The sequence below is a fragment of the Moschus berezovskii genome, chromosome 12, assembly GCF_049115385.1.
Source record: "Moschus berezovskii isolate FMDL1 chromosome 12, NW_MosBer_1.0, whole genome shotgun sequence".
NCBI lineage: Eukaryota > Metazoa > Chordata > Mammalia > Artiodactyla > Moschidae > Moschus > Moschus berezovskii.
In genome coordinates, this window is record NC_142471.1 from 96,819,255 (window position 1) to 96,839,539 (window position 20,285).

The window sequence follows — 20,285 nt, forward strand, 5'->3', positions numbered from 1 at the left end:
TCCCTGTGCTCTGCTCCGGGCAGCTCGGCAGGAGGCAGCGCTGGGGGTTGGTGACTTTTGTCCTTCGTGTATCGAGTACGATCTGGGGTGGCACTGGAGATTCGGCCAGGACCCCCGCCTTCGCAGCAAGCTGGGCGAGTGTGACGCCTCACTCAGGGCGTCACAGTCATCCTAGGCTGTGACATCGTCCCTGCGACTTTCAGCCCAAGGTGCATGCGAAAGCTTGACCACTGCCTCCTTCCCAAACAAGCCCTTGTCCTCCCGTCTCTGTCCGTGGGCGCCCCTGCCCCGCCAGAGGGCCTTTCCTCTGGAGCAGAGCCATCCCCCTCGGTGCCCTCGTCCCTCTAGCCCCTTCCCTCTTGCCCTGCCACCTCCCTGACATGTGTCCTGCGTCTCTCCCTCCAGCTCCCCTTTCCTCCAGCTTTACCGGACAGCGGTGGGTGCCCGGGCGGCAGAGCAAGGCACCACGTCTCATCCCTGAAGACCCGGGGGGAGCCGGCCTCTGCAGACCCCCTGCCGTCGAGGAGGAGGGAGAGAGGGGGTCTCTGAGCACCTCCGAGGGGACTGTTCACTTTGATGAGCCAGAACTGGAACTCGTTCTCCGACTGGGCTTCTCTGAAGAGACCTGGTCTTGGCTGCGGACCCCAGGTCCTTGCTTGGGACACAGCCCCCAGCCCGTCACAGGGACACGCGGAGCCCCTGCTGGCGGGTGCACAGGGCCGCTTCCATGCAGGAACCCCAGCCCCGCCTCCCCTGGTTCCCTCAGTGACCACAGGAGGACTCGGAGGAGAGGGCGGATTCCTGGAAACAACGCAGGTGGCCCGCAGCACGCCGCGGCGGGGCTGTTGCCACGACAGGGACCTTTGTCCAGGGCACCCGGGCGGCTCATGGAGCATCTCCAGTGTGGTCCCCCGGGTCGCCCGGGCCAGCTGCAAAGATGCTGCAACTTGCTTACCGGGGTCCTGGGCGCTTGTCGACCAATGCATGTGGCCACCCTGCCGTGTTAGATGCTGTCGCCAGTGGGAATAGAACCGTGGATGCCACAGTGCCGCTAGCCCCCGCCCTGAGCTGCACCGAGGGACTGGTCAGAGCGAGGATCGAGGAGCTGGTGAAGGGAACTGGGACAAGAAGGGCGGGCTGGCTGGACAGGGCCAGGTCTCACTGGAGACACAGGGGCCAGAGGCCGTCCCAGGTGGTGCAGACCCAAGCACTGCAGAGGCAGGCCCAGTGTGGCCGAAGCCGCCTGGTCCAGAGCTGCAGCCTTCTCCAGGGGCAGTGCCCGGCAAGGATCACAGTGTCCGTAGGTCTGCAGTTGAGAAGGGGGCCTGACGCCCAGCTGGCAGCAGGTGAGGCTCAGCCGTCATCCCTGAGACATGACACCTTCCCTCCCACCCTGTGGGGCGCCCACTCACCTCCTTCGGGTCTGCGGGATCCCGCCTCCTGGGGTGGGGGGAGGTCGGCCCCCTCTGAGGGCTCAGTTTGCTGGGACGCTGGCCCTGCAGTGGGAGCCCTGGCGTCTGTGCCGGCGGGTGAGGGCAAGGTGGGTATGGGGTGGTCCCAGAGCTGCTGACTATTGCGGGTGTCCTCTGCCCAGATCCAGGACACCCCCCAGCAAGGCCCGCCAAGGGGCCCGTGTGTGGTCACAGGGCATGTCCCTGAGCCATAGGGGCGGCCTCAGCTCAGCTCCCGGCAGAAGAGGCCACCCGGCCCCTCCTGCTAACCCAGCCCCACCCCACACCCCAGGCCTTTTGACCTGCCTGCCCACCCTGTCTGGCTGGGCCCAGAAGCTCCGAAACCTTTTCTTGTAGAGCAGCCCCTCTCTCCGGCATGACTCCCAACTCAGCAGGCCTCCCTGTGTCCCCAGGGCATCACTTCCCCCGCCACCCCAGGGCTTGGAGGTGCCCCGGGGCAGCAGGCGGGTCATCCCCATGGCAGGGTCAGGATCTGGATGGGCGGGCGCTCCTGGAGAGCTTTTCTCTCCACATGTTTCTGGGTGATGTGGGGCGGCTTGTGGGGGCAGTTCTGTTTTCTGGGTCTGTAGGAGTGATAAGGGGCCCCATCTCTCCCACCCTTTCCCATCACAGAGCTAGCTGAACCTCTGGCAGTGGGGCTGCAGGGCCCTCGAGACGCACACCCATGTAGAGAAGGGAGTCAGGCAGAGCAGAAGCCCACTGCCCACTCCCTAGAAGGGGTCTCAAGACACTTGGCTCTTTCACACGGTTCCTCTAAGGAAGCCCGTCTCTCGAAGCCAAGTGCAGTCAGCCTGGTGTGGGGCCTGGGCCCAGCCAGGGACGTGTGGGCACAGCCTCCAGCTGGAAAAGGCCACTCGGGAGGCAGGTTCTGGACTGGAGGCTGGTCCCCCATCCTGGTCCACACATGGGACCTCCAACCTGAGCACCCCTTCAAGGCCCAGTCCCTGGAGCTCGGGGTCCCTGACCTTGGGGTCCCTGGAGGTCAGGATTCCTGGATCTCGTGGTCCCTAGAGCTCAGGGTCCCTGGAGCTCGGGATCCCTGACCTTGGGGTCCCTGGAGGTCAGGATTCCTGGAGCTCGGGGTCCCTGGAGCTCGGGGTCCCTGACCTTGAGGTCCCTGGAGCTCAGGGTCCCTTGAGGTACGTGGGCTGACCGTGTTGTTTGAATAAGTGCTTGATGAGGACACCCACTGTCACGGCCTGGTTTCAGAGGTCACCTGTAGCCTGTGAAGGACAATGAATGCATGGCCGCGGCAATGCTGTGTCAAAATGGATGGTGCAGAGCCCCTGGAAGGACCCTGCGGGTGGCGGGGTCGCCTCTTCTCCTTCGGGATCTTCCCCACAGCCTCCCCCTGGAGAGCCAGCCCAGCTCTGCAGTCTGTCTTGCTGTGTGTGGGGCATGGGGGACCCGCCAGGGCTTGGAAGGCCAGTCGGTGCCCCAGAACCGTGAGCAGGTCTCACCTGTGGAAGAGGCCAGGGCCAGGTACAGATGACTGGGTGCCTGAGGTGAGGGTCGGACGTGGGGGTGCTGGGCAGGCACAGCCTCCCTGGGGCCCAGGCAGCCCCCATCAACACCCATCAACACCCCACTCCAATGTCCCCACTTGGACGTCTGGGGACCCGAACGGGACTTGGACCAACTCCTGCTCCCAGGATGCTTGTGTTGGGGTGGCCTTGGTGGGGGGCAGTGGGCATCACCATGCAGGGACGGAATTGGGTTGAACATCTCAGGTGGGGCTGCGGGGTGGTGGCACGCAGTGGGGGCCAGGGTCTCACTCTCAAGGACCCACGACAAGCACATTTTCCCTCCATCCAGCATCACCGTCCGGAGACCGGGGGAGAGGTCTGGGTCGCCAGCCAAAGTAGGAGGATATCGTATGAAGCCGTTGGCACCAAGCTGTCCTCACCCTGGGCAGAAGTAGCAGACGTTCAGTGAGAGGGGGCCCGCGGCCCACGCTTCCCTTCACAGGGGTGGCGGGGGCGGCCACACCGCCACGATGCTGCTTTGCGTTTTCTCGGTCGAGGGGGGAGGGGGCAGCTTTGTGGGTGAAGAGCTGGGGGCTGCAGATCTGCAACTGCGGACAGTGGCTCACGGGAAACGTCGACCCCCATGAGGGTTCCCCCCTCACCTTCCGGCTCACCATTCTCCAGGGTGAGTCTGAGGCTGTCAGCAGAGTGCCGTTCTGTGTCGTTATCGCCCTTCCCGGCCCTGACCACTGACACGCTGCCCCTAGACAGCGAGGGCCCCTCTCAGCCGGGAGCAGACAGGGCCCGAGGCTCTCTGCTCTGGAGATGTCGCCGGAAGGGGTGGGTTCCACGCACATTTGGTGCCGTACGTGCAACACAAGGTACCAGCTTCCTAAGCGAGCGTCCCGCTTCTCCTGTCAGCCTTTTAAAAAGTCTGTTTAGTTTCAGACTTGAAGAAAAGCTGCACAAATAGTATGAAGTTCCTGTAACCTCCCCCCAGCTCCCCCGGACGACCCTTCTCACTCTCCAAGCTCAGCTGGCCCACCCCCTCTGTCCAGACAAACGTGTTTTGCTCCAGGAGCCCTCCCCGCCAACCTCGTCGAGTCGTCTCCTGGTCCGTCCCAGTTTCCTCATTGTCCTGGACTCTGGCACTTCAGTAGGAGCTGGTTGGTTATTCTGTGGATTGCTCTCCGGTTTGACTCGTCTGACATGCTCCTCTGATGGGTCTGAGGTTAGGTATTCTTGGTGACACTGCCCCCGGGTGACACGCCCCTGAGTGTGTCCGTCGGTGCGCGGCGTACATACACTGTGTCCATCCAAGGTTCTACCAGGTTCTCCACTGAAAAGGCATCATGTGTAACTATAAATAGTGTTGCAGAGAGACTCTTTGACAAAAGCAAATACACTGATCCTCCTTAAACATTTACCCGATAAAGAAGCCGACGTCAGTGGGTCTTTGCTGCCGTGGTGGTTCTCGTGGCTGTCTACCCCCATATTCCTTCTATTGGAGTTTTTCTCTGGAGAAGACCTGTCCCCGCCTCTCATTCCTTTCTTTATCTAATTTCACACAGCAGTATGAGCTCGTGGGTGTTTAGTTTGTCCTGTGGGTTATAATCCACTTTCTTTAATTCTGTTCTTGCTCGGGCCATGGCAGGGTAAACAACTGAGCTTCCATCAGGTTGATGTCTCTGAGCCTTAAGCCCCCTGTGCCTCGAGCCCTTTCTTATTTTCCATCCCTGCAGGATGCTCAAGCTTATCTTGTGTTTTCCCTGCCCCAAGCCTGAAACAACCGCTTCTCCCAGGAGCTTGGTTCCCTCTGTTGGGAGCGGTGTTGGGGAGCCAGCCTCTCTGGGCTGGGTGTGCTCACAGCTCCAGGGTGACTGTTTCTGGGTCCTCTCCGGCCGAGCGTGGAAACACACCTCTGTGCACTGACAGGAGCCGCCACACCTCTTTGTGTGTTTCTGCTTCTGTCTGCCTGTGCATCGTGTGCCGTCTGAGCTCCGTCGTCTGTCCGTCATCCTCCTGCCCCATCCCCCATCTGGCACCTGTCACCTGTCGCCTGCCTGTCGTTTATCATCTGTCATCTGTGTATCCATCACCCATCTATGTGTCTTTTATAAAACCACACGTTCACAATGATGCTCTCAGCTCCAGGCCACCCATTCAAGACCCAGTCCTGCCCTCCCCGCTTCCCTGCCGGTGGCTGACCTGTGTGAGTTCCTGCCACGCCCCATTTTCTCCAGCATTTGACTTGGTCAGTCTTTGAGGGTGGGGGGGTTCGTTCTAATGAGGGCAAAGTGGTCATTACTTTGAATTTAATTTCCGTTTATCTAATGACTAATGAGGGCTTCCCCGGTAACTCAGTCAGTAAAGAATTTGCCTGCAGTGCAGGAGACGTGGGTTTGATCCCTGGGTCGGGAAGATCTCCTAGAGGAGGAAATGGCAACCCACTCCGGTATTCTTGCCTGGAGAATCCTGTGGACAGAGGCGCCTGGTGGGCTGCAGTCCGTGGGGTCGCAGAGAGTCAGACCCGACTGCACGACTGAAGCAGCATGTCCAGTGGCTGGCGATGTTGGGCGTTTCTCCATCCATCTCCTGCAGTGAGCTGTCCGTTGAAAGCATTTGCCCAGTTTTAAAAATTCAACCTATGTTTTCTTATTACTGAGTTTTAAGACTCCTTTATATGTTTCAGACATAGCCCCCTGGTCAGATACATAATGCAAAAGTATTTTCTGTTTTGTCTTTTTGTTTTTTTGAGAGTATTTCTTGAAGTGAAGTGCTTAGGTAAGAATCTAATTTGTCAACTTAAGTAGGTGGTGTGGTACTGGGCCTACGGAAACCTTGCCAGATCCGAAGTCAGCGATGCCGTCCCCGATGTTTCCTTCTGGGATTGTGTGGCTTGTGTCTTAGACTCACATACATGACTCGTTTTGAGTTTATGTTTGCCTTCGGTGCATGGTTTTGGTCGAAGCACATTTTTTGCAAGTGGTTGTCCATCTTTCATCTCCTCCCACCCCCACTGTAAGGAACTCTTCCTGTCTTTGAGTAAAATGCCTTCTGCTTGGCTGGACCAAGTCTGCTCTGCAGTCAGCCTGGTCCTGGCTGGAGTGTCCTCCCCGCCTCTGGGTCATTGAACTCGGGGAGGCAGGGAGTCAGAGCTGCTATCTGCCGGTGTCCTCCGCGCTGGCATGCCTAGTCCCCTCTGGGTCCTGGGGGTGGGGCTGGGGCTCCAAGCGCCTCATCTGCTCAGCTCAGGGTCTGGAAGCCCGAGATGTGAGGCTCAACTGTCAGCAGGGCAGATTTACAGCTCTCCCGGAGCAGGCACGGAATACCAATGAGCCGCTCCTGTGAGCCTGCTCACGCTGCGCTGAGACCCGGCAACCAGAAGTGATGGCTGCTGTCATTGTTGAAATTCAGGGAGGAGCCAGTCTTGCTCAGCAAGCATCCACAGTTAACAGGCATTGTGCACGCATGTGGGGGAAGCCTTCATTCAAGCCATGTCTGTAATAGTCTCCACCATAACCTGATGAAATGGTCTTTTTAATTTCTGTATATTGTTTCATATTTAAGGAAAGAAGTACAAGCTGAGCCATTTATGTGCCTCCCAGAAGGTTCACCCAAGTGTGAACAGCAGCTCCCAGGCCGTTCGTGCTGGGGGCGGGGGAGCTGAACTCAGGGACATCCTACGGGTGATGGAGCCCCCAGACCCAGCACAGAGGGGCCCTGACTGGGTGGCTTCGTCAGCCTGGGCTCCAGCCCCAAGGCGGGGGGTAGGGGTGGAGAAAGGAGCAGGCTCGGGGCTGCGGTCAGACATGTGCTTGTCTGATGGCAGCTGACAAGCCGTGCACGGGGCATGGTGGCCGAGGTGCCCACAGGGCACCACTCACTGTCCTGGGTGCTGACTCAGGCCTGCACACACACACACACACACACACACACAGAGCCACACGCACAGACCCCCCACACACACACACACGCACACCCTGCAGCCCTCGTCATGGAATTTTCTTCCTCTCTGCTCTTTGCTGCACAGACTTGCATGCGTCCTGACACTGGCTTTCTCCTGCCACTGGTCTCGGAATGGCCCTGGTGGGTGTTTCTTGTAACATCTCTGGCTTCACTGATGTCTAACCTCTGACCCCATCCCATGCCTGCCTCTCCCTTCTGACCCCTGAGGCCACGCCCTGTGCAGAGCTTTGTAGCAGAGACATACATTTCTGAAAGCTGTAATTGTTACTGCTTTTGAAGTCCTTGTACGAGGCGTCATGCTTTTGGACACGCAGCGCACTTCATTTCGTGGTGCTTAGACTCGCCTGTCCGGTGACCCGTGTGTCTTCGTGTCCTGCTCCGAGAGGCCCCCGTGGGACTCCACCACCTTGGTGATGGGCATCTGGGTTTCGCCACTGTGAACATTCGCGTGAAGTTTGTTGATGTGCTGGTGCAGAAGTTTCTTCTGGGTGTCCAACTGTGGTCATTAGGGGTCATCCAAAATATAAAGCCGTACTATCAGTGGATACTGACGAACTCCTCTAGTTCCTGTTGGCTTTGGAGCAGGTTTTTCCTCCCTGTTTAGAATTTTGTGTTTACCTGACGGCAAAAGCTGTTCTCTCGTGCTGCTGGGATATTTGCGCGCGGCCTCAGGGAGAAGTGGGAGAACTGACTGGAAGCCGACGGCTCCGCGCCCCTGTTCTGCGCTCTGCTGCCTGATCTGCGCTGTCCAGTGGCGGCGTTTGACCCGCGGCCAGCTGTCTAGTGCTTGTCATGTCACCATCTCAGATTAAGCAGTGTGGGCCCTTTCAGAGCATGAGCACGAGGCCATTATTAAGAGAGGCCGTTGTTAGAGCAGGTGGCACCAGGAGAGAGCTAGATGCCCCTTCTCGGACTGCGAGAGCAGCTCCTGGTCACCCAGACAGAAAACAAAACAGGAACCAAAGGTTGTATGTGTGCGGGTCTGTGAGTGTGGTTGTGTGCGCAGGTCTGTGTGTGTCATTGTGTGCGGGTCTGTGAGTGTGGTTGTGTGTGTGGGTCTTTGAGTGTGGTTGTGTGTGTGTGGGCGTCTGTGTGTGCTTGTGTGTGTGTTTGTGTGTGGTTGTGTGTGCAGGTCTCTGTGTGGTTGTGTGTGTGTGTGGTTGTGTGTGCGTGTCTGTGTGTGGTGTGTGTGGGTCTGTGCATGTGGTTGTGTGTGTCTGTGTGTGCTTGTGTGTGCGGGTCTGCGTGTGGTTGTGTGTGGGTCTTTGTGTGGTTGTGTGTGTCTGTGTGGTTTTGTGTGTGGTTGTGTTTGTGGTCTATGTGGTTGTGTGTGTGTTTCTGTGTGTGGTTGTCTGTGTGTGTGTGGTTGTGTGTGTGTGAGTGTGTGTCTTTGTGTGGTTGTGTGTGTGTGTGGTTGTGTGTGTGGGTCTTTGTGTGGTGTGTGCGGGTCTGTGTTTGGTGTGTGCGGGTCTGTGTGTGGTTGTGTGTGTGTCTGTGTGTGGTTGTGCGTGTGGGTCTTTCTGTGGTGTGTGTGGGTCTGTGTGTGGTGTGTGCGGGTCTGTGTGGTTGTGTGTGTGTGTGGTTGTGTGTGTGGGTCTTTGTGTGGTGTGTGCGGGTCTGTGTGTGGTGTGTGCGGGTCTGTGTGTGGTTGTGTGTGTCTCTGTGTGTGGTTGTGTGTGTGGGTCTTTGTGTGGTGTGTGTGGGTCTGTCTGTGGTGTGTGCGGGTCTGTGTGTGGTTGTGTGTGTGTCTGTGTGTGGTTGTGTGTGTGGATCTGTGTGTGGTGTGTGTGGGGCTGCGTGCAGTTGTGTGTCTGTGGTTGTGTGTGCAGGTCTGTGTGTGGTTGTGTGTGTCTGTGTGGTTTTGTGTGTGGTTGTGTTTGTGGTCTATGTGGTTGTGTGTGTGTTTCTGTGTGTGGTTGTCTGTGTGTGTGTGGTTGTGTGTGTGTGAGTGTGTGTCTTTGTGTGGTTGTGTGTGTGTGTGTGGTTGTGTGTGTGGGTCTTTGTGTGGTGTGTGCGGGTCTGTGTGTGGTGTGTGCGGGTCTGTGTGTGGTTGTGTGTGTGTCTGTGTGTGGTTGTGTCTGTGGGTCTGTGTGTGGTGTGTGTGGGTCTGCGTGCAGTTGTGTGTCTGTGGTTGTGTGTGCGGGTCTGTGTGTGGTTGTGTGTGTCTGTGTGGTTTTGTGTGTGGTTATGTGTGTGGTCTATGTGGTTGTGTGTGTTTCTGTGTGTGTGTGTCTATGTGTGGTTGTGTCTGTGTGGTTATGTGTGTGTCTGTGTGTGGTTGTGTGTGCGGGTCTGTATGGTTGTATGTGTGTGTCTGTGTGTGGTTGTTTGTATGGATCTGTGCATGTGGTTGTGTGTGTGTCTGTGTGTGCGGGTCTGTGTGTGGTTGTGTGTGTCTGTGGTTTTGTGTGTGGTTGTGTGTGTGGTCTATGTGGTTGTGTGTATTTCTGTGTGTGTGTCTATGTGTGGTTGTGTATGTGTGGTTGTGTCTGTGTGGTTATGTGTGTATCTGTGTGTGGTTGTGTGTGCGGGTCTGTATGGTTGTATGTGTGTGTCTGTGTGTGGTTGTTTGTATGGATCTGAAGCATGTGGTTGTGTGTGTGTCTGTGTGTGTGTGTCTGTGTGTGGTTGTGTGTGTGTGTCTGTGTGTCTGTGTGTGTGGGTCTGTGTGTGTGCCGGGCACGTGCAGGGGGTAGCCGTGTGGGATCTGGAAAGGCAGCCTGCCCAGTCAGAGCAAGTGCGGGCGGGGGCGGGGTGGGAGTCAGGCCTGTTGCCGGTCTTCTGCCCGGTGGTCTTGGGGTTAGAGACAGGAGGCCTGTCCCAGCCATGTGGTCATTCCAGGCCCACAGCACACCCTCCACGGGTCCTGGGACGTTTGCCTTTGGGACCGGCCGGGCTTGAGCCTATGGATTCAATCTCATCCAGAAACACCCCCTGCCCCCATGCCAGTCACACAGGATAATGTTTGTCACATGTCTGGGGATTGGCCTAGTCACGTTGATGAGCCAGGCATGGTGTGAGCACGGACCGTCCTGGGCCAGAGTGGACCAGCCCGCCTGCAGCGGGCTCTTACCTGTGGGCGTGGGGAGAAGGGCCTGGTCGATGGCCCCGGGGCACTGACAGAAGCCCTGTCCCCCTCTGTGCGGTTGACGGAAGGGCCCTGCGGAGAGCTGACCGGGCGGCAGGGAGGACGCTCAGCCGAGTCCGGGCGAGAGCATCTGTGTTTTCATATTTCCTGAAAGTCGGAGCTTTGGGGAAGGAAGCCCTCAGCCCCAAACACGTGTTCTGTTGCTGCTGGTTTCTGTTGGAAATGCTCGTCTTAGGTTTCCTAGAGTAGTAGCACTCACGCGGAGAGTTTCTGGTTTTAACCCGTCCTCCGCTGTCCCATAAGCTGATCATACGTGTATTTGCATGGCTTACTTCTGAGGACCTGGGGCCTGGAGTAGGGGTGATGTTTGGGGGCAGGGAGCGAAGATCTGCGCTCCAGGGCCTTGCCCCTGCCACGTGCCTGTCGAATTGGGCTCTGGGCCTCTGCCTGGCCCACCCCGTGCTCGGACCTGGGTTCACTTGCCTTGCGCACATTTCTGGGCAACATGAGGCCCCCCACCTGCAGTAGGTTCCAACCCCAGGAAGGCTGGTCACCCTGCCAACTTCATGTTGCCCAACAGTTGAGGAAGCAGCGGGAATCCCCCGTACAAACACAGACGGCAGGGCCGGTGACTTGGGCTCTGTTTTGACATGAACTGGCGTGCTGTTTCCTAACCCATGTGTATGAAGGCACTTGTGTGTGTTGCCGATGGCTGTTACTGATGAGAGTTCTGCTTCTGCAGCTTTGAACAGGTTTCTGACGTCTCTCTGCCCACTGGGCTGGGTGCCAACCTAGAGACAGCCCTGCTGCCTGCTGGTCGTGTCCAGCCCATGCCCTCCCGTCCCCTTGTCCCTCCTTCGTCCGTCCTGGTGACTGTGACATAAACCCACTTGGTGATGTTGGTTATCATTCCTCCTGAATGACAACTTGAATGACCACTTGAATCCGTGTCACCCATCCTCCAGTGCAGCCCAGTATAAAAATTACATCACAACCCCTCCCTCCAGAAGGAAGGGTGAGGCTGCGGTTCTGGGTGCCCACCCTGATCAAGACGTCACTGCCCCGCTGGGCTGGGGTGAGGCACCCTGTGTCCCTCCTCCCCCACAACGTTCATCCCCGTCGGCGTCCACGCGCTGCCCTGTCTCCTCTCTGTGAAGCGCTGCACGTGGGGATGTACCTGACTTGCTCATGGTGTGGACAAACCTTTGGTGTGGACCTCAAGACACACTCAGACTGCCCTGGCCCCTGACACACAGTCAAACAAATGATGACCCAGCCAGTGGACAGGTGTGCTCACGGAGGCAAAGACCACGCCTCTCTAATCTGCGCCTCAAGGCCCCCAGGCTTCTGGAAAACAGTGGAAGGGAGGGCTCCCGGGCCCCCAGGAACCCGCTGCAGGCCCAGGGACCCACCAGGAGTCTTAGGACACAGCCCAGAGTGGAGCCCCAGCTCAGAACGTGCAGCGATGTCCTGCAGGGATGTGCCTGGCTCTGCAGGGCCAGGAGACCTAGGAGGGGGCTCCCTGCACATTCTCTCTTCTGTGTAGGCCACGTGGAGTGTGCTCCCCTGGCCGTGGAAACATGGCTATGTGTGTGGTGTCTCTGCTGGGGAGCTGGAGGGGGGTTCATCTAAGGGTCAGAGCTCAGGGCTTTTATTGGGGCTACTCATGTGGGCACCCCCTGCCCGTAAAATTCCAGCCTCAGAAGGAAGCAGATGCTTGCCGTAAATCACACCGTTTGTACAAACAGTCTCAGCCAGCCCACGAGCAGGACCTCTTCACTCCGGGAGAATTTCAAAAGCTGGGTTCCCAGAGGCCAGTCCAGGACCAACCTGGCGGGCAGACCCCTATGCTGACAGTGGCTCAGTTCCTGCCCACAGAGTTGCTCCTGACTGAGGAGGCCTCAGGTCAGGAGACCCGGGCAGGCCCCGGAGAGGACCCACACTCGCCTGTCGTGGGCCTGGCGCAGCTCCAGTGTAGGTGGAATCTTGGGCTGACAGGGACAGTCGGGAAGTTGGGTCAGTGGCCAGAGAAAGGAGGGGTGGAGGACGCCATGTCCCCAAGAGGACGTGGGACTGGAGGTCAAGAGAGAGTGGAAGTGTAGAAGGCTGGAAGCAGAACCACGCCTCTGTGTGTGTGCACGTGTGTGTTGTGTGTGCATGTGTGTGCACATGTGGGTTGCATGCACACGTGTGTGTGTGTGTGTGCGCGCGCGCAGTGCCACGGTCCTGGCTGAGAGCAGAAGGGCGTCCGTCCTGCACGCCGTGCTGTGGGCGTAAGGGCAGCAGGGCGGGCAGGCTCAGGAGAAGGGGCCCATGACCTCAGGGAACCGGATGCTGTCACCTTGTCCCTTCAAGCTGGGGAGCGACTTTATTTTCCACAAGATTCTTGTTCTGTATGTATTTGTGTGTGGCTCACACCCCAAACAGTCATCATCCTAACTCAGGGAGGCAGTGACGTGGTGGAGGCCCACGAGCAAGTGGCCGGGGCCCTGGCCCTGGTCAGCCCAGAGGTGCAACCTCGGGAGATCCCTTGGTGTCTCAGGGCTTCGGTCTTTCCATCTGCAAAGTGACAGGGTCCTTTCTAATAGCTCAGAGTGGATGGACTGATGGAACCTATTTAGGAACGGATCAGATGGAGGGCCTAAGAAGCAGTGTCACTTGAACACAGCAGAGATGTCAGCGGAGAAGTGACACTCAGTGAGAGGGGCTCGCTGCAATGCCACTGCGTTTGGTGTTCGCCCTTCTTGGTGGGGCATCCTCTTACTGAGAAGTCAGCTTAACAATTAAAACCAAAAATACTCTGTGGAGTTTCCAGTGTCTGTGACCCCAGGTTCCACCTCTGGAGGCCCCACCCCCACCCCCACCCCCTTCCCCCTCCCTCCTCCCTCCTCCTCCCTCCCCCTTCCCTCCTCCCTCCCCCCTTCCCTCCTCCCTCCCCTCTCACCCCACCCAGTCTGCTGCTCCAGGGCCCACCCTTCTTTTAGATGTGGATCCTGGGAAGCACCTTCTTGACTTCTTCCAAATATTAAAGATGTAAAAGGTGAAAAGAAAGAATTGGCACATTAGAGGCCCACTTTCGAAGTACTGAGAAAACAAAAACTTGGCATAAATGGCATTCTCCCACGTGTGGGAGGGAGCTCTGAGGCCACATCTGCATGTGACCTCATGAGGCACTTGACCTCTGTGGCCTCGCAGCTCCTGGGAAGAGCCCTTAGCATCTGCAGGCAGAGGCTCAGCATGGCACCGTGTTTGGGCCGGACTGTCCACCTGTGGAGCCAGCATCCATCATTTCTCCAGACCTTTTCTCCACCCAGAGTCCTGCCAGTGGCTCGGATATCTCACACTAATAGAAAGCGTCTGTCTTCACTCTCTTTCAGAGGAGAAGCAGCATGTCGATGAAGCCGGTTTAAAGCGTGAGCTCCACTTCTTGTGAGCACCATGGCCCACAGCCTGGGAGAGCCTTCCTGCACTTGGACACGGCCCGACTTGTGGCTTGGAGGTGGCCCTTCTGTTGACCTCACGCCCTTGAGATCTAAGATTGCACTGTCAGCAATGCAGCGTGTGTGTGTGTGTGTGTGTGTGTGTGCATGAGTCTGTGTGCCCACAGACACGTTCTCTGTCTGAAGAGGACACGCAGGGCTGAGCTCTTCTGAGGCACTTACAGATTGACGGACTGGGTGATGAGACGGGCAGCCAGGTGGGAGCGTAACAGACAGCATTGTATAAAAGGAACACAAGCTGCCCAGGAGCGGAGGGAGGCCCGCCTGTGTTGTCTGCAAGTGTTAGGTTCACTTTATATTTGTGTCGGAAGAAACGTTCAGCTCGGGTACAGATGACAGAGGCTGCCAGGCCAGGCTTGATTCCCTAGGATGAATCGAGAGAAAGATTATAGGGTCAGACAGACGTGCTTTTCTCTGGTGGGTGCAGGTTTTCCACTGGGCAGTGCACGATTAATCAACACTTGCCCAAGAAGGATGCATCCTGTCTGTTGTCATTGAAGCCACAGTTACATATTCACTTGGACAAGAAATGGGGCCAGTTCGCTGCTTTTCCACCTGAGCTTGATGTCCGGGTCTGTGTCTCGCGTCCAGAGTCTGGTCTGGCCCTCCCTGCACTCTTTTGTTCTAATGACCACATCCTCTTGGCACAGTTGTTGTACTCAGAATCAAATGGCAGACGATAGACTTGCACAAATGAAAGCCACCGTGGAGCTTCGGATGAACTCCCAGAGTGAAGTCTGATGGAGTGTGTGATGCAGGCGTCGAGAAACGCTCCACAGTTCCGCTCCCTGAGGGCCTGCCCAGCCCCGTGTGTACCTGCCCAGGAACAGCAGTTATGGAGGCTGGCCGTTTGGAATCCCAAAGTGTGCATTTGAAACCCAGATGCACACCCCTCGTGTTTATTTGGGTCATCATGATTTTCACGTTGTACATATGTCTGGAGCACTTCATATGCCCACACATCCCAGACTCTCAATCACAGCTGTGTAATTTTTAAAAAGAGGCAAACTCTACAGGAAAGAGAAGCATGTAAATATGTACCAATGCTTATGAAGTCATTATTATCTGTATGTAAAAAGGATGTGCATTGGAAAGGGAAAATGGCTCGATGAATGCTTTAAGTAATCCATGTACCAAACTGCATTTTGAAACTGCATGTTCCCCAAAGCACACACTGAGTTGAAATGCCAGTTCCTCTCCTCAGATACCATTGTTTTTGTTCATGTATCATAGGCACCTTCTGTTCATCTGCCTACAAAATCCAGCGTTTCAGGGTTGGGCTTTTGAAAAAAAAAAAAGAGGGAGAGAGAGAAGAGAAAAGAAAAAAAGAAAAGAAAGAGACAAATATGAGTGTCACTAATTCCCGCCAATCCACTGAGCATCTGAAGAATTCAAGTATTTTAAAATAATATGCATTTTCTAAATACTAGAATGTACCTTTTATTCAAAACCAGTGGACTGAATTGAATTGAATATTTGGGCTCGCTCTTTAGCTCTTCAGATAGAAGAAGTGTCATGAAGAGGTTGAAGCACAGCAACGTTTACTGTGTAGCTGAGACGTGTGCAGCCTAACAGTTACCACCATGCGCAGTGAGCACAGTATCCAGAAACACACACACGTGCTGTCTTTGTCCAAACCAGAATCCACGTGCACAGTATCCAGAAAACACACGTGCTGTTGTTTGTCCAAACCAGAATCCACATGCACAATATCCAGAAAACACACGTGCTGTCGTTTGTCCAAACCACAATCCACGTGCACAGCATCCAGAAAACACACGTGCTGTCGTTTGTCCAAACCAGAATCCACGTGCACAGCATCCAGAAAACACACGTGCTGTCGTTTGTCCAAACCAGAATCCACGTGAACTGCAGCTTCCTTGGTGACACAGTGTGTGTGCCTCGTTCCCATGGTCTCAAGCTCCAGTTGCTGAAGGACCGTGGCTTTTACTTAATGTGCTCAGCCCTAGAGGAATCTGTAGCCTTCAGGACACCCTGAGTGCCTTACACGGCTGTGAACACCAGTGCCGGCAGTCAGGAAGGAGGGCGTGCCGGGAGTGGGCCTGGAGGTGTTGGACATTAATCGACACTGACCATCACTGCGTCATTGACCTTCAGATGGACTGTATGTTTCAACACAGTGATGAATTTACGTTTAGGCTCAGGAAAATCAAGCTGTACATATAGGTATCAAATCATATATTTGTTTACTGTATATTTTTTAAAGCTTTATTGTAAATTTATGCAAACACGAATGAGGACTTGTTTTCTCATGGCGATGAGCCAGGCAGTGTTTGTGTTCCCTGAAGCAATTCCTTAATAACCACACTCTAAACACGTGATACTCTGTTCAGTGCTAAACATTATTCAGAGGCCTAAAATAGGTTTGTATGGTGATCAACTACAGAATTTTACACATATTTTTGTATTGTGATTCCTACGAAATATACCAGAGAATTTTTACTCATTTGTAAATTATTGTACAGTTTTTAATATTGTTTTAAATCTTAGAATATCAAAGTTCTCCGCCTCACAAAGCATTAAAGTCTGGTCTTATCAGCTACAGTAGCCACTTTTGTGTTTTGTGTCCACTCTCTGAATGACAGTGTGTCTTCTTCCCACACCAGAAAGAGGAGCTGGGCCTTCTGCGCATTGGGAAGGGGGAGCCGGGCGTTTCACATACAGCCTTGTCCTAAGTCATGGGGTGGGGGTGGTGCTTACCTGGAGGACAGGCTCTGAGGTCACCTGAGGTCAGCCACAGGGGAGGCCTGCTCCTCGGCTGTTTGTCAAATGAGAACCAAGGGAGAAGTCAAGTCCCTGAGAACAGTGAATTTCTGCAAATGAGTAAGAACATGTTTCAGTGGCGGTGACCCCACACAGGTGAACACAGGCTGTTGGATCTCGTTGGGACAGTGGGAACCCGCGGTGGGGCTGGGACGAAGGGCAGGAAGTGCTGATTGGGCCGTGCAGGGTTCTCATGCAGCCTGCTGTCCCAGCTTACGCTTTGAAATTCCAGCTGTAGCTGCTCGAACAGAAGCAAAGACGGAATGTCTTTTCCTTAAAAACCAATCCCCGCGGGGCTTGACGGAGTGACAGCACTGTCCTGGGCTGCTGGCAGTCCTACCGTGTCCCACCCAAACTCTGAACTTGCTTTTTAAAAAATAAGTGTTTATTTGGCTGCGTTGTGTCTTCGTTGCGTCACGGGGGCCTGGCTGCTCTGCAGCATGTGGGGTCTCAGCTCCCCTACCAGGGACAGAACCGTGTCCCCCGCCTTGCAAAACAGATTCACAACCACTGGAGCCCCAGGGAAATGCCCGGAGTCTGTTTTTACGGACAGTCAGGATCAGCTTCCGTGGTCGAATCATCCCCACCACCACCCCTGCTCTACCCTTCCAACTCGCCAAACATTTGAGTCAGAGCCTCCTTGCCTGACTTGGGATCGCCCACAGGGCCTGGAAATGTGGCTGGAGTTTCGAAAATCTGTGCGTTTTTATTTTGTCCGTGCCTTCTTTCTGCCGGCCCTCCTGCAGGTTGAAAGGGAGGCCCATCGCGAAGCGGCTTTGCTTGGGCAGAAAGCGCGCCCTCAGCCCACACCCGGCTCTTTCAGCACCCACCGCGTGGACAGCGCCGGCAGGGCTTGGGGGTAGGGGTGGGGGGTGGAGGGCGGGCAGGGGGGGACGGGGCGGGAGGAGCGCCGGGCCGGGTCCGCCCCGTCTACGCGCAGCGCTCAGACCCCGCCACTGGAGGTTCCGGGGACCGGCCGCCTCGCCCGCTCCCGCAATGGCAGCAAGGCGGCAGCAGGAGCCTGCAGGGGCTCTGCCCACCTACCTGGGGGCGCAAGGCACGGGCAGCCCCCGGGCCCGCCCCAAGCTCAGCGGAGTCTTCCGCTGCGTGGAGGACGCCTTTGAGAATAAGACCCTGCCACTGGACGCCATGGGAGGCGGCCACCGGGGTCCGAGAGGCGGAGAGCCCTACAGCGGGCCAAGCGGCTACCCAGGGAGTCCCAGCGAGCCAGGTGGAGACAGCCTGGGGGCCGTGGCGAGTCTCCCAGAGGGGCCCAGCGCGGCCCAGGCCCACGGACCACAGCAGGTAGTGGCCGCGGTGCGGGGACTGCGGGCGGCGTGGCAGGTGAGCGGGGACGCGGGCTCTGCCCCTGAGGCACGGCTCATCCACCCCAGAGCCGCCCCCGCCGGCACTCTCCAGGTGCCTGGCCTCTTCCGAGAGCCTCCAGCCCCTCCCGGGGCCTCTTCTCCCCGACGGGCCGAGCCTAAGCCTGGACCTCCGCATCCTCTGCCCCCTACCCAGCCCGCACCCCCGAGGCCTGGGCTCTCCTGCTCTGTTCGTCCTGGGCTCGCACTGCTTTTTCTCTGTGTCTCCTGGTCTTTTTCTGTCCCCTCTGTGTCCCTGCAGCTCCCCTCCTGTCCTCAAGGCTCGCGGGGCTGGCCCTGGACAGTCTCACAGGGAGGTATCTCCACTGTCCAGCCCCAGGGTCTGACGTTCCCAGCCCTGCCCTGGCAAATCCTCGAAGGAGCCGAGCTTTGGCCTGAAACATCTTTCAGGACGGAGTCCAGCTCCCTGAGATCCTCAGCCTGGACTTGACTAAACTCGGTCCCCATGGCCTTGGGTGCCCTGGGTCATCAGGGAGCTGGTGGCGGGCCTCTGGCTGTCCAGGGGCAAAGCGGAGCCTGGCAGGTCATTACCGGACCCCTCTCCCTGTCCATCCCGGACGGGGAACTCTGCCCACACACTGGCCAGGACTGATGGCAACCGTCTTTCCGCCCCTACCCCCACGCCACTCCGCCTGCCAGTTCAGCGCCGGCCTAGCCGGAGTTGGCGGCAGCCTCTCGGAGCCGGGCCGAGGCGGGGCTTGAGATCCCGGGAGCAGCTGCGGGCCGGGGGCGGGGCCGGGGGCGGGGCCGGCAACCGAGCTGCGCGGTCCGGCGCGCTCGCACTTGGACGCCCGGCGCCCCCACGTACACACCCGGGCTTCGTGGGTTCCCCCGCGAGGCCTAGCTGGTGCATCCCCCGCTGGGGACCCCCAGGCCCGCCCCGCCCCGCCCGAGCCAACCGAGACGGCGGCGCCAGCGGGAGGAGCAGAATGTCCTTCCAGGGCAAGAAGAGCATCCCCCGGATCACGGTGAGCCCCGCTGCCCGCTCCCGGCCGATCCCGCGCCTCCCGCCCCCTGCGCCGGGCGGGGTCTGGCCTCTGGGCCCCCGGGAGGACCTTCCCGGCCCCGCGCCAGGTCCCCTTCCCTCGGCGTCCAAGTCCCCCCGCCCCCCGCCTCGCCTTGCGCCCTGTCCCGGTGCTGCCCCTCCTGCCCGGCTCCTTCCCGCCCAGCCGGGGGGCCCGCGAGCGCTGCGCTGGACACCCTCAGGGAGTCGGCTCCCCTGAGGCCCCCTCTGCGCCCGGGGAGGGCTCGGGCCCGGGGGTGGGTGGGGGCGGGGAGGCCCGCTTCCTAAAGCACAGATGCGCCTCCCCCGCACCCCGCGGGGCCTCTCTCGAAGCTCCGCTCGGAGTTGGCGGGCAGCGCGGCCCTTTGTTGACACTGCCGGTCCAGCCGCCGGCCTCGGGTGCAGAGATACCGTTCCGTGCAGCCCGCCCCTCGGCCGCCCCCTGTGCCGCCCCCGCCGCACCGGGAGCTCTTTGTCCCAGACAAAGCAGCTGAGGCCTGCGCTCAGCCCCAGCCCCCGGAGCCCCAGAGCCCCTGGCCACCCGGAGCCCTCCTTGGAGCTGGAGTTTGGAGACCCCCGGCCCGGGGTGGCGGTGGGGAGAGTGCTCCCTCGTCACTGAGCGGGCACCCAGGCAGCTCGGCTCCCCGGAGAAGACCCTCTAACACCACACGCCCCAGGTGGGGGACGTCCGACTGTCCACCCTGGGCTGCCAGGAAACAAAGCCGCTCCCTCCAGGCGGCCGGGAGCCCAGCGGAGGGAGGGAGAGGGGGAGGGGGAGAGGGAGGGAGGTGCCTGGGGGACCGGCCTGCCTGCCCCTGGGAGCGCTTGGCTTCAGGGGAGGGCTGTGGGGTTGCCAGTTCACTTCCTGAGACTCTCAGGGAGGAAGGAGGGGGTCCTGCCCCAGGACTGGCCCAGATTCTGACCTGATGCAGGAAGCCCACCAGGGCTGGGCAGGGTGGGGAGGGGACCCACCTCTGGACAGGTCATAGGTCAGAGGCCAGGCAGCCGAGTCAGGAAGCTGTCACCTTGGTCCTGGGGGCTGCTGCAGTCCCCTCTTGGCTCCAAACCTGGGAAGGTGCCCAAGTCCGAAAACTGGGATTGAGTGGGGCTCAGATCACCGTCTTCCTGCCCAAAGTCTTCCCCTTCCTCTTTCTGGGTGTGTTTGAGTGGAGTGGTGGTGTCAGAGTGGGGACCTGCAGGAGGAAGCAGCCAGGCTCTGACGCTGGCTCAGGAGCTGGGTGAGGTGGGTCCTTGTGACATGACCGGTCAGGGCCGGGCCTGGAGCCCAGGGGGCTGGGCAGTGAGCCCCTGAGGACCCAGCAGGTAGAGGCCTCAGCAGCTGGGGCCAGGGCACCGGGTAGACCAGAGCTGGCGTTGGGAACCCAGTAGGTACTTTCAGCTTCGAGGGCCACACTGTTTCTGGTGCGGCTGCCCAGCCCAGCAGGAGAGCCATCTTAGGTGACTCGGGAATGAACGGGTGCGGCCATTCCAGTAAAGTTGAGCTATGGGTGTTGAAATGTGAATTTCATATAATTTTTATGAGTCTCAATATAGTCTTCTTATGATGTCTTTCAGCCAACATGAGATGCAAACCATCCTTGGCACAGGGCTGGGCAGA

General features: G+C 58.0%; 1 protein-coding gene across 1 annotated transcript in view; it reads left to right on the forward strand.

Moving 5' to 3' along the window:
• The window catches only part of JAKMIP3 (Janus kinase and microtubule interacting protein 3), a 73,707-nt gene extending 57,697 nt beyond the window's left edge, over positions 1 to 16,010 (forward strand). The window contains exons 22-23 of the mRNA XM_088842440.1: positions 406 to 1,346; positions 13,373 to 16,010. Of these exons, the coding sequence (XP_088698566.1) occupies positions 406 to 549 (144 nt within the window). The 3' untranslated portion in view covers positions 550 to 1,346; positions 13,373 to 16,010. The remainder of the gene's footprint in view (positions 1 to 405; positions 1,347 to 13,372) is intronic.
• The last annotated feature ends 4,275 nt before the right edge of the window (positions 16,011 to 20,285 follow it).